The sequence below is a fragment of the Notothenia coriiceps genome, unplaced genomic scaffold, assembly GCF_000735185.1.
Source record: "Notothenia coriiceps isolate Sejong01 unplaced genomic scaffold, NC01 NC01_scaffold00036950, whole genome shotgun sequence".
NCBI lineage: Eukaryota > Metazoa > Chordata > Actinopteri > Perciformes > Nototheniidae > Notothenia > Notothenia coriiceps.
In genome coordinates, this window is record NW_011369651.1 from 3,860 (window position 1) to 18,091 (window position 14,232).

Genomic DNA, 14,232 nt, shown 5'->3' on the forward strand with positions numbered 1-14,232 from the left:
TGCTCAAAGTATTTCAGACCGTATTGTCCCGTTAGCAACCGAGCTAAGTTAATCAGAAAACAAAATTGCCAACTGACTATTTGCAAATTAACTTTTACTTGAATATATTTACTTTTCCACTGCAATAACGTAACATTGAGCAAAATTACAGGGAGGAGTAAACAGAACGGTAAAAAGAAAACAGATACAGTGGTTAGCCCGGGAGCTATTTTGACTAGCACTAGCCCTTCTGCGAGTTAGCGGTTAGCTCATCAGCATGTCACAAAACTTCTAGAAACAAATATTGACACACAAATATTACACACGAAGATTGATTTCACAATACCAGACCCATACGATCTTCCCATTTCCGTGTGTACATGCACAGTATCAAATGAACAGCGTTGCCTACGTTTACTAAAGAATAACCTTTTGTTTATGTTATATCCAAAATGAGCAATCATTTTCATACATACTACATAAAGAATGGTGTGCAAATGTTTTGTGTGAAGTAGCCATCTCAGGCCTGTCAGGTCAACTGCATATGAATGCTATCACCTTCCCTTCCTTCTCTCCTTGTCGCCCTCAGCTCTCAAGGTTAGGACTTATGTAATCACAGGCCACTGCAGACCGGCCAGTGCGGGAGACAGAAGCTGGGCCAGACGTACAGGTATTCTAAACTGGTTACATTAGACCAAACAGGCTATCTGTCTCCCTCTGTAATTGGACACTGTGGATTAGAAGGAGACGGCAGTGTTTCCCAGCCAAGTGTGCTAGTCACTGTTTATTTGGAATTAATTACCAAGGAGAGTGGAAACCTCACAGTTCCCAAAGAGTGAATCCAGACACTTGAGGCCAGGATGAGAGGAAGGACAGTGCCATACTAAAGCTATGGCAACAAACTTGAGACAGTTCAGAAAGGTGTTTGTTGCTGCTCACTCAGAATTGTATTATATTTGAATCTCGGATGATGATGCAGCCGATGTGGCACAGTCAGATAGATATGGAAAAACCCTTTCTGTCTCTGAGGCAGCCAATTAATGGATTTCTTCAGCAGTGTAACTGGTATCCTGGTGTGATGCCATTAGCTGTTCTCATGCTGTGGGTGCTTTCCAAGATTTGAGTGAAAGGACAACATTATATATCTCTTAAAGCCTGTGAGAACAGAGCATCCACCCTGGCACTTTGCATTTGATCCTCACTGTATATGTGGAGCTTTTTCCTCTCAAAGGAATCACTCTGTACACCACTAGAAATGTTGCGCAGACGTGTTTTGACAAGCAGGGGAAAGAAAATGAATTCACTAACACAAGGTCTCTTTAAAAGCTGCTCTTTTTATTGTATCTACTTTTTTTTTAAAAAGGGCTGGTGAAGGGCTGCATCACTGCATATTTTTTCACTATGCTAAAGTTCTGTTTGCATGCAGTGAAATAAATGTACAAGTGAGACAACGTAATAAATTAGCATATAATTTACATTTGAAAAAAAGAAATTAGTAACAGTGTACCAACATTAATACTGAATATAAAATATACGCGACTAATCACATGATGCTTTTCATTTATCTTGCACGTTAGGTACAGGTATAAGCAATGTGACATTCAAACATCCAAGTTCACAGCAATGAGTACCAGTTTGAGTGATTTCAATTCAATTTTTTCTGGAGGCTCCGTATCCCGCAGCCAGTAGATGAGTGAAGTCCAAGCAATCTGAGTTTGACTGATTTCAAATGCTTCTCAGCGTCCACTGTCCTTTCCCAACGGCCTCATTCAAGGTTTGGTAACCGATCAAATCTGCTCGACATTGTCCTACTGAAGGTGGCTACAAAAAAGTAGCAGCAGCAAAATTAGAAATGAGTTGTTAACAACTTCGATGAGATTCTTGTACACTCCTTAATCGTCTTTCATAGTTCCTACTGTACCTCCATAACAAGCGTGTGATAGAGATGTTCTCTTTCACAACCCCCTACACCAGCAGGAATGTCACCTGGGTAAGTCAGTTACAACTGGGCAAGTGTCCATTTTGTTGGTGGCGCAAATTACAATACACGGTTAACAATGACAATTCCCAGTGTGAGGTATAAACAGATACAAACAAAACAATAACATGACCAGCATTTACCATAAGAGATATTGACAAGGATATATACTTTCATATTGTTTGGAGCCAGCCTCACTTTTAAGCACACTGGAGGGTTGAATGGAAGCACCCACTTGATAGCACCAGAAGCCTGGGAAGGCCGCAACCCTCAGAGTAGAGCAGGAGGAAAATAAGAGGTAAACATAGTACTCAGTGGGAATAAAAATGAAAATAAAAAAATGGAAAAGCACCGTTGAGTTGGCTGGTTTTTTCTTGTCGCTGCGGGACAATGATAATGAGAAAAAGGAGAACAAGGACTTGTGGTATGTGTACACCAAAAAACGTAGATCTATATTTTCGGATTTTCTTGCTGAGAATTAGGCGAGAAGATTGATGATCACTGTGTCTGTACGTTCAATATGAAACTACAGCCAGGAGGCGGTTAGCTTTGCTAGCAACTCAAAATAAGTAATGAGCATGTTTTAATTCTTCCAAATACAAAGTGTAAAATATATTAGGGTGCCAGATTATTTATTTGCCGTTTTGGGGTGGTGGCCCACGGGATATTGCAACCTCCATGTTCATTGCTTTGCCTTTTCCCCATTCAACACATTGGAAAAAGAGCATCTCCAAAGCGGAACAAAAACAATCTACTGTTTAATAGGCAAACTATTAAATACTTTAAAGTCATTATTGTCTGAAAACAAGCTAACTGTAGTATGGTTAAAGATTCATATTCACAGTACAGACGTAATAGTGACTGGTATCTTGGTTGTCTAATTCACTGCAAGAAAGAAAATGTTCTTTCTATTCCTTTAACTTTTATAAGCAATGAAACAATGACAGCCTTTGCTTCCTGCTGAAGTACAATAATATCTGACAACTTCTGATGTAATAGTCATCCACCTTAAAACAGTAAGAAATAATGACTGCTCTGTGATTCCAATGAACAAGCTGCTTCATAGAATTTGCTCCTTCAAAATGAATCCTTCAATAGTGAACTGGAAGCTCCTCAATGGGATGTTTAGTAAAGGCCAGTTTGGTAATAGTTTTTCATGTGGCCCAGGCACCGTCTTACGATATCTTTACACTACTTTGGACTAGTGATACTGAGTGAGCTTTCATTAAAGTGTTAGGAACTAAGGCACCCATCTGGGGAAAGAAAAAGTGATTTAAAAATCCTCTTATAACCATGTAGTATTTCTGGTCCTGGATTAACATCATATATAATATACAAATCCTTACAGTATATAAGGATTTAACGTATGTTACAGTATGTTATATTTTCATTCCAGCACAGAGACGTCGAATATGAATTCAATCACATTACATTCCCTTCCATGACAGTAGGCTACTATCTGACACAAACATGATAAGAGGACAATATCTCAGCTCTGCTTGGAATTGTACAATAAATATACAGTACACTGATGGGGGTTCTCTGTCGTATCTGAGCGGTAAATTGGCAAAGTATTTACAGGAAAAAGTGCACCGTAGCCAGAAGTCTGCCTGCCAACAGCACCATCACAGTCGTCCCAAAGACAGGAGTCCGACACTTTCAACTCCCACCCCCTTTCTTCTAACGTAGGGTCCTCTCCTCCGTCTGTCCATCTCCGAGGGTAACATCGTCTGCAAGTGATGTGTCCAGCACTTTGGATTCATAAAACAACAAACACGAAGGAAGACTAACAATGATATCAATAATTATTATTATAATAAAAATAACCAGCGAATAATCTTCCAAGTTCCACTTCACAGAAGTGAAAATTAAAACCGTTTGTGTCAGCGTTGTAGGCTGAGCAGTGGTTTGGATGCCACCAAGATGGAGGGCAGGAGGACCAGGTGTGATAAGCGAGGAAATCCATCATTTTCGTCGATCTCTCTTCGTCTCTTTTCCACTGGACCAGAGGTTTTTTCTTTTCAGTCTGCCCTGTTTTCTTTTCCTTTCAGTGCTGTATCGTGCTCCTCCATCTTTGTTGCCTTCTTTCTTCTTTGCTATGTCTTGTTCCCAGAGGGTCAGTGGCCCTGGCAGGTCTTGCAGCACATCTGTCTGAAGTACGCACGGCTGCAGAACTTGAACTTCAGGACCAGCGGGCAGTAGGCCACTTTGTTAACATCTTTGCACTCTGGAGAAAGAAATAAAAGAGCTGAGTTAAAAAGTGAAGAATGTATTTTTTACTCTCCTTTAAAAGCGTGCTTCCAGCCCCAGTATTGTCATGTGTTACTATTAGATTAGAGATGCAGTATGCCATTTGATGGTGATATTTAAAAAGCAGAGAAGATCGATTGAGATTAACCGCTATTCTGAAGGTATTTCACACACTTATAGCCACCTGAATGACAAATATTCTCTCTGTTGCAATAAAAGGGGATGTTTTTCGACCCGTTTTCCTAGTTGTGATTCTTTTTTTAAATTCAAACTCAATAGCTAGATACTAAACCTTTTTAGTAAGAGGAGGCTTTAAAGGTTCAACAGTGGTAACTAACTTCTGGGGGTTTGCAAATAATGTAGTTATTTTTCAGTAGACGCAATGCTTAGCCCTGTGACTTACAGAATACATCAGGCACAGACTGGGGCTAACCTGCTACATGAGGGCTGATGGATCTCCCTCAGGCCTCCACAGAATAAAAGCTCTGCAACTATACTTGGACGCAGAGGCGGGAGCTGAGATCCTGGCCTCGTTCACTAACTGGGCTTCCTGCCATTTGTAGCATGCACACACTCCTTCACACACACACAAACTACTTGCTGGATGCCGGACAAGCAGTGCTCTAAATGCCTTATCACGATCAGAGTGTCTTCCCTTATTAGGCTTTGGCCCCTGCCTCTGCAGAGCCAAATGAAACGAGACATTGCCTCACTGCTGTGCGTAAAGGAACAATTAGCCTACAGCTAATCCCATTAGCCAGCCTGTAAACGCTGCTCACGTTTTCCATTCAGGCTAATCGAAAGGCCCTTCTCAATGCATCTGAATAGCCATCCATCATGTGTAAGTGTATATGGAGGGTTGAGCTGTTTCGCTTTGACCAGGAGCCAACCCCACTGGAAAGATTAATGTAGCTGGCAAAGTGGCGAGGAGTGTGTTATCCAAGTGTGTTTAGGTCATAGCAGAACAGTGAAGATGAAGATCGGGACAGATTATAACCTTTTCATGTAGGGCTTTGAGTGAAAGCAATGCATGTGCAAAACAATAATATGTATTCACATTAAACATCTTCTTTGCATTTGAAGGAACTTCTGAGTCAGATGTGTGTGTGTGTGTGTGTGTGTGTGTGTGTGTGTGTGTGTGTGTGTGTGTGTGTGTGTGTGTGTGTGTGCCGTACGTTTCCTCCTCTTACCGTCGCCATTGGCGATGGGGGTGGCGTCGCACTTGCTCTCGCACTGCTGCATAGTGGTGGGTCGGAGGGACTCTGCGCAGTCATTAGAAGGCTGCCCGGTGTACGACAGACACTGCACCGTCCTCATCTGCTGGCCCAGGCCACACTGCGCCGAACACTGTAACAGGAAACCACAAACGCATTGTCTATGCAGTTAAGCCAATGAAGATTCTTCCAGGAAAATAAGCACCATCTTTTCTTTGTGACCCTGAGTGCTGTAAGTCTTCCTTATGCACGTAGACACACAGCTCACGCTCACACACACACAGCTCACACACAGCTCACACACACACACACACACACACACACACACACACACACACACACACCTTGATCCAATCAACCAATCATCAGGGCATGCAGGAAGCGAGCACAGTCACCTTCCCCTTTGTTTGACTCAGAGCTGGCTGCATGTCAGTGACTTTGTTCCCAGAGCTAACAGGTCAGCGTTGCTAGAGAGGTTTTTCCATGTTTTTGTGAGTGCAAGGACAGACAGAGAAACAGACAGAGTGAAAATGTACTCTTTGATTGATTGTTTCTCATGAGGAAGTTCACTTGTTCTTTTAAGACTACAAGCTGAGCTTCGAACAGTGTGCACGTCTGAAGGAGACGAGGGGGATAATTCAGATTTAATTAAAAGGACACATCTTTTAAGTGCTACCAGCTAAAAGTGCCATAACTACAAATATCTGGAGTAGATTTATGGATGTGTATTGCCTAAGGATGAATAATGAAATCCTCACAAAGCACAAGTCAACCTCTATTCAGAGTTATAACTGGGATGAGTACAATCTTAGACGCAGATTGCACCAATCTGGCGGAAAGGGTTAATTAATCGACCCTGTGACCCAGTGCTGCTGCAACAGCTGATCCTGTTGTTGGATAATTCCTAGTACTGGAGTCTTATTAAGGATTTGTTTACAAGGAGATCTCCACAACAATGGAGTAATCAGCGTTGATGCATCCTAATAAAAACAACCTTTAAGAAGCCTCCTCTGGCATATGGTCATTCTGGCTTGATTTCATAGGTTTAGGAAAAATGACGATGGACTCACCTTGGCCACAGAACTAAGGGACAAAACATTTGTTAACACATGAAAAAGGTTCTCGTATTGTGCACCTGACTTCTATAAATGTTCTAGTTCTAATAAAAACTTAAATTGGTTCTATGGGTGGCCAATAAAACCCTTTTATAACAGAAGAAAGACTACAAAAACAAGATGCCAAAACACAAGCATCTAATGAATCTTCATGATAACTCCACCTTGAAAGCACTGGGCAACAACACACCTGTTTGCCAGCACTATGTGTGTGCGCGTGTACAGTACGAGTCTGTGATATGAACCCAGCCATCAACAAAAGCTCACCCCCCCCACTGATGAGAGAACTACCGGGCTTTCTGTCACCTTCAATGATCCTCTCTGACTGCCTCAGATCAGGGAGCCTGCATGTCATCCCTTCCTAATTAGAGAGTCTTTATTAAGGACCCGCTGCCGGCCATGACAGATGGTGTACGTCAATGGTGCGACTTAAGTGGGATCTGAACCAGTGACCTTTTGGCCTTGGGAGACCAGAAGCTCGGTAGCTGGCAACAATCTTCCCTTTCTGACGCTTTTAGGGACCGGGGCAGGGAGGACCAAGCTTGTAATTAAAGCCAAAAAAAAAAAAAGAGGAGGTGGAGGCCGAGGGACAGGGTTGCAAACACACACACACACACACACATCTGAAGTGCATGAGAAAGTGCTGTGTGAGAGCAGACCCAAGCTGTTGCTTGGGTCTCCGAGGTATTAACCCCTGCTCGGCTGTTTGATGGCCCACGCTGAGGTTATCAGTCAGCTCTGCTTTGTTTACGACTGTCATTGCTATTGATCGAATTCTAAAGATGTGTTTTTGATGTCAGTGAACACACGTGTGGCCGTTATGAGGAGAAGCCAAGGGAGAGCTGTAACCTAGACTTCCTGACTCTTAACCTCTGACCCCAAGGGGCTCAAACTATGACATCAGCTCCACCGACCATCAGAGCACACTGTTTAAAATTCCACTTTTACACAAAAATTCCCAACAAATCCCTAGCAAAATAACAAGCCATATTTTTGTGCGTTCATCCCTCTCTGACGCACGTGTTTTTGGCGTCCCCCTCACCTACATGAGTCAGCTGTGTTGTAAAGTGTTCAACAGCTTTGCGGAGCTCACTAAGTCATGTCACGGTGAACCCGAGAAAGCTACTCCTCGGTATTCCTCTAAATCTTGTTTCCTGGAAGTGATCGAGAGGCCTGGTCTGAGGCAGAGATAAACTTCAAACAGCCAGGAGGATATTACTGCCACTGATCACACACTGCAGGCCCGCTGGAGCACTTGGACCCAAACACACAAACAGAGCTCCTACGCAGGCACACACACGTCACAGGCCTGCTTAGTATGTCATCCAGGTGTAAATTATATTAACCATTCACCAACACATGGGATCCATCAGTGCATCTTTTGGCTTTTAGGCATTCGAGCTATCCTTTTAAAGGATTAACCAGCATACTGTTTGGGAAGCTCACTTAGATCACGTTTAAAGTGCTAAAAAGCTTTTTTGCTTTAACTTGTTACTTGGCAATGTTGATTGCCCAATATACGTGCTGTAGAAAATAGTGCTTTCTGTTTTCCACAGGAGCTATCGGTAGCTATCTCCACCACCAAAGAGTCTCACTATGCTTCCCCAGTAATGGAAATGGCAGACAGTGCGAAAATAACTGTGGGAAACTAAATGAAGTGCATCCTAGGCAGTTTTGCCAACTATTTTACAATAAAAAAGTAGCTAGCACTAGATCCAAAAGTCTCTGAAAGTTTCCAGATGACATCATACACTCCTTTGCATATTGGCAACATCATTGCACGTTCATTTGCATAAAGCTTAGTGGTTGCAATGTTTGCAGAGAAGAAGAGACTTCCTGCATGCATGGAAAGAGAAGAGGGAAAGTCCCTGTACTGGCAAACAAAACATGTGCTGCAGCATTGTAATAACAGAATAACACATTTGAATATATGTCAAATATGTTATTTTGTAGAATGATGAATTTTGTCACAAGTCACAAGATTCTCCCTGAATACTCTTAGTAAAACAGAAAGTGACCTGGGTGTTTTTGAGAGAGCGGCACCAACAATAAAACGCCTTGGAAATGCTAGAGTTACAAAAGATGTCTGTGTCATAAGTTAAAAATCATGGAAGTGCCATCTTACCTGTCCCCATTCACCAGGGATCCAGCGAGGAGGGGGACATCGTCCTAAACTGCAGCGGATTCGGACCGGAGGTTTGTTGTGGCTCGGGCAGTGTGCGGGGGGGAAGGTCTTGGTGAGGTCGCTGCTCTTACACAAGGCGATGCGGTGCTTAAAGCCGGGGCCACATTTAGGAGTGCACTGAAGAGACAGCAGAAGGTGTAAGGAGCACATCTTTGACGGCACGCTGAGCTAAAGTTAGTTTCAGAGCATTATCTCACCTCCGACCAATCCAGAGTGACCCACTTTGGCGGGCACGACTGGTTGTTGCAGGACTCTCGTTCGATAGGTCGGTGAGTCAGGCAGTGTGTGTCCTCCAGTGTCTCCTCCTCAGCAGGGCCGATCTTCCTGATGCACAAAACCGTCCTCGTCCTCATCCCGCCATCACATGTCTTCCCACACTCCGACCAGTCCCCGATAAACCACCTGCACGAGAGTACATTTGAGTTAAAAGAGAAAAAACAAAGCAAACAGTGAGTACAGTAAGTGTTGTTCCTCTGAGTACCAGTGTGTTCTCCTCCCTGTGGTTACCTAATTAGAAAAGGGCTTTTGATAATGTCAGTGTGAAATCACATTATGCTTCTGAACATTTGGGTGACTTTATCAAAGTTGGATTACTAAAAGGGCAGTGCAGCAACATTTCACAGGACATCCGACCTCAGTAACCTTTCCATAACGACTGAAACACAGTGCATCCATAGCACGGAGTACAGCTTGTTGTGTTTTAACAATATTTAGAGAATATTGACCTCTTTTGTTTAAAGGAATCGATACTTAGTTTTCCAGATAAATGTTCTTTACTTTCTTTATGTCCGGTATTGAATTTTTTTTGTATGTTTTCACTATTTATCAATTGGTTGGTTGTAATGTGATCAACTGTACATTTGTTTGGGATAATGCATCACAAAGTGTAGTTTTCAAACCTTTATTATTTAAGTTTCAACCTTAGCAGGCTTATTCGACCAATCAAAAAGGTAGATTTAGTGTAACTTGGCTCGGAAAACAGGTATAAGTAACTCTACTTCATTACTTATCGCACATGCATTATCGATATTCTTATTTAACTCTTGGAAATAAAGATAATTATTGTATTTTATCTATAACAGCCACAACATTTTAGAGTTGCTTGGGGAAGTGTTGTAGCAACATCCAATATAGACTAAACGAAGACCAACATCTGGACAAAATGTATTAATTTGAATATGTTATCACTCATTAAAAAATAATTGTTGCAGTTAAACTCTTGTGATATGGCAGATAAGTGACCGCCCTGTTTGTGCCATGCCTCTGAGCTTTTGTCCTCCAGAAAAATGAGACCCTCTTTCTACACACTTCAGAGCTGATATCATAAAACTGCCCTCCAAACACATCCAGCTTGTGAGATATTACATCATCTGAAGGAATGTATACAGAATTAACGACGTGTTCAAACATCTGTGTTAGCTTTCATTACGCGAGCCCATAAAACCCCGGCTTTTCTAAAACAATAGTGTTTACGTGGACTTATTCGGCCCGTCATGAGGCTGCGGAGGGTGTTTGCCTCTCTAATAGACACAAATGTCATGCGTAACTCAACACACACACACACACACACACACACACACACTTTGAGTCACGCACTGCAATAGCCTTCAAGTACTAATCAAAATAAATGAGATAGCACGGAGTCTGCGTCTCCTGAATACAGATGTGAAAATAAATAACCCGAGACCGTAGTCTAAATGTATGAAAACAAATTACCACTCATACAGTACATTGACGATACTGTGGGCTTTTTTGGCCTGAAAGACATACAGTTTCATACTCAAGTAATTGTCAGAGAAACTGATCAACCCTGATGCATTTAATCCCCTTTTCTCCATATAGGATTGAAATGATTCTGACTTTTCTAGCTTCAGTGTTGCAGACATTTGGCCCCCAAACACTAGTTCATATTGCACCTGTACACGTGTGTGTTACCCCCCCCAGGGTCGGTAGTGAAGCCAAAACAATCAAACACAGGTGGTCATTTTCAAGGCTCTAATTTTTGGCACGAGGCAAACACTGAAAATAGTTAACATATGAAGCTATAAATCACGTTCTTTTTATTTTATTATTTTGTTCCAAACACACTTCACAAAGTAGGCCTCATTGAAGGTGATATAATATCCTGAGTCAGTCTCGTTTTCATGGACGATTTCTCTTTTTGAAAGAATGAAAGGCAGAGAAAGAAAGAAGCTGCTTTTCTCAGTATTTTTATATTAACAATGGATCAAATGTCTAAGTGTAATTAAGTCTGTAGTTCGTTGTGAGCACACTACAGAGAATCATCACATGACACAGATCATTTTGATATTCATTTATCATGCAAAAGTGCCAAACATTCTCTGGTTCCACCTTGTGATATGCAACAATAAACTGCTGTTTTATATTGTTGTAAATGGCTGGTTTTGAACCGTTGGACCTTAAGATGTAACCTTGGCCCGGCTGAACTTGTTATTCATATTTTCTACTAATTCCCCATATTTTTTTTACAATGATCAAGACTGTTGTTACGTACTCTGGAGGACACGGCTCAGTGTTGCAGTCTCTCTGGTTCTCTGGGGGTTTGCTGTCTGGGTCACAGTAGCTGTTCTGCACCACTGAGTTGTCATCCAGCCTTTTACACACCACCTCCTGCTTCTGGGAACCTAACAAGGAGGAAACACACTGATCAATAAGGCAGCACAGAGCTCAAAAACATTTAAACCCTCATCAGAAACATGGAGGCCGAGCGTCGTGTTGAGCGCTGTGTTTGAGCGGAGATGGTATCGCTTTCAGTCTGTAGTAAATCCAGACATGTAAATTCCTGATTCTTTGCAGGATATCTTGGCAAATCACTTTTACAGAGCAGGGAGCTCTTTACTTTGGCTCCTAATGGAGAGAGTGAGGGCTACCGTATCGGTGTCACACCTCCCACTGTGTGTGTGTGTGTGTGTGTGTGTGTGTGTGTGTGTGTGTGTGTGTGTGTGTGTGTGTGTGTGTGTGTGTGTGTGTGTGTGTGTGTGTGTGTGTGTGTGTGTGTGTGTGTGTGTGTGTGTGTGTGTGTGTGTGTGTGTGTGTGTGTGTGTGTGTGTGTGTGTGTGTGTGTGTGTGTGTGTAGTATAGAACATCTACCCATCTGAGCTTGCAGTGAAATACAGTTTGGAGGAGCAGTACGCATGGGGTGAAAGAGTTTCGGTTGTAAGGCTGTCAGAAGGTGTTTTTCATAGAGTTTATTGCTGTGGTGATATATTCAACAATGCGTCATGATTAGCCGAGCTAGCTGTATCGAATGGGGGCCTGATTGAATAACCTTTTACAGAGCCAACAGAGACACAAATCAGATCGTTTGAATCAACAATGCAAAAGCATGTTTACAGGAAGGAACATTTGTGCGTTCTAAGGAAGAGATTTAAAACTTCTGCTTTTGAGTTGGAAATCCTTCCTGAGAGAAAGCCACATGCTTATTCAGTCATGCTTTTACAAAATATTACAAACCCGTCCAGGCCACACTTGACAACTGGGAAGAAACACTATTTATTGTTACATGAAACCCATTGCTTTTGGGCTAAAGCGTTTGGTTTAGTCATTCTTGAGGCCGTGGTCTCAACATTTCACTGCGGTTTCAGATTTGAATGTTTGACTTTGTAGGACAAGCGCTTTGGAAGAGTGGTTCGTATCTGTGTGCAGCGCTGGTAAACCAGAAGCTATGCAGAGCAGCTCATTCACAGAAATTACACCATATTCATTTCTCTGGCTAAAATACGGAAAATATACATATTGAATTTATTAAGAGGACTGAATCTCCGGCTACAGAGTAATGATTTTGGAAAGCCATTGTAAATTATGATACTGGGTTTCCACACACTGCTCTTCAGCATTTGTGTAATTATTGGTTAGGGAAGATTTACAGAAGGACACACACACACACAAGATATGAAGTATTACATATTTGAGAAGGCTAGAAATATTCACAAATAATTTAAACACCCACAGTCTGTTATGCTGTTTAATACCAAAATGCTATGAGTGCTATTAAAAAGAAAAGCATCTGCCCGATGGAGCTCAGCAGAAGTAGTAGTAATTTATTACAAGTTTTATAAATCAAAACTTGAACTGCTTAAAATAATGATTAAAATGTTCATATTGGTTTAAAAAGATGATAAAAAGACGTAAGACAAGAAATATTGTTGAAATAGGAGTGTTTCTGTATTTGACACTTGACAGGAGTAAAGTACGATTATCTGTGTGGAGCAATGAGAACATAGTAACATTTCTTAATTTAATACATTTAATAAACATAAATGCCATATTTACATGAACTTTTCCCCATTATGTCTGTTTGTTTGAATCTTTGAGAGGCATTCTTTCAATTACATCATTTTGTTACGACCTCTTCCTCTGATTTAAAGGCATTTGATTGAGTGGCTTACGTGCCACCAAATCCTAATAATTGCTTGAAGGTGTGGATTAAAATGCACATTAAATTGCATTTACTTTGCATGTTTATAAAGTTATGATCGATATATGACTTAAAGATAACAATTATGCATTAACAGTACATTTAAACCTTTGTGTGTCAATTTAAAGTGGATCTGATCGCTACAGTTTTAAAATGGAAAAGTCTAGCGCTATGTTTCTGTTATAATCTAAAGTCCAGAGAAGCAGAGAGCAAAGATACTTCGCTCAGGGCTCGCGGTGCTGACTCACCTCCAGCGCAGGTAGCAGAGCATTCAGACCAGGGCAGGTGGTGCCAGGAGAAGCCCACCTCATTGTCCCCACTTCCTGTGCGCTGGATGGGCACGTTGAACTTGTAGCGTATCCCCAGGTTCTGCTCCTGGAGGAGGACCTGCAGAGGAAGCAGCAAACACAAGGGGAGGACAGGAGAGACAAGTCGCATGAGAAGACATTTAGTAGAATTGACATTACACATTAATTTCAACCAATGTAAAACTGATTTATTTTGTATTTAAATGCAGTTTGAACAGTTGGGATCAGTGAGGCTTTGGCGGGTTTATATTAGACCTATGGATGCAAATGGAGCCTGAGGGGAGTCAGGCTTTGCAAGCCGCAGAGGAATGGCTAGCGGTCGAGTGGCTAGCTGCTCGTCTATTCCAGTATTGCTGTGTGGTCTGGTATTTCCAGCATTCATGTCAGGCAGAAACCACCGAGTATTACGACAAGAAATGGCTTAGTTGCCTCACATTAACACACAAATACACAGAGAAAATAAAAGGAACCTATTTTAAAAAAGAACTTGACATGAACGAGCAAACACAACACACATGCTCTCCAAATCAAGTAACACAGTTCTTTTTCAATAATATCCACATATAAAATAGATCCAAACCCCAAAACTGGTGGTTGATGGTCATCTAAGGTTGGAAGCCAGATGTTTCAATTAGTCCAGCAGATATGTGAAATATCTGAAAGAATTGTGCTTTTGATGATAAAAGCATGACATTTGGCACACTGTTAGAGCATGCCCTAAGGAAGATTTTTGGCTATAGGGCCATCGCAAATTTGTCCAATGGC

General features: G+C 41.7%; 1 protein-coding gene across 1 annotated transcript; it reads right to left on the minus strand.

Annotated features, from left to right (window-relative positions):
• Window positions 1-1,370: 1,370 nt before the first annotated feature.
• Window positions 1,371-13,546, minus strand: LOC104964262 (A disintegrin and metalloproteinase with thrombospondin motifs 6-like; the record flags this gene model as incomplete). Its single annotated transcript, XM_010793006.1, has 6 exons — window positions 1,371-4,184; window positions 5,398-5,554; window positions 8,662-8,838; window positions 8,919-9,123; window positions 11,237-11,366; window positions 13,408-13,546. Coding segments are annotated over 6 exons (918 nt in total), but the record flags the coding sequence as incomplete, so codon positions are not given.
• Window positions 13,547-14,232: the final 686 nt, after the last annotated feature.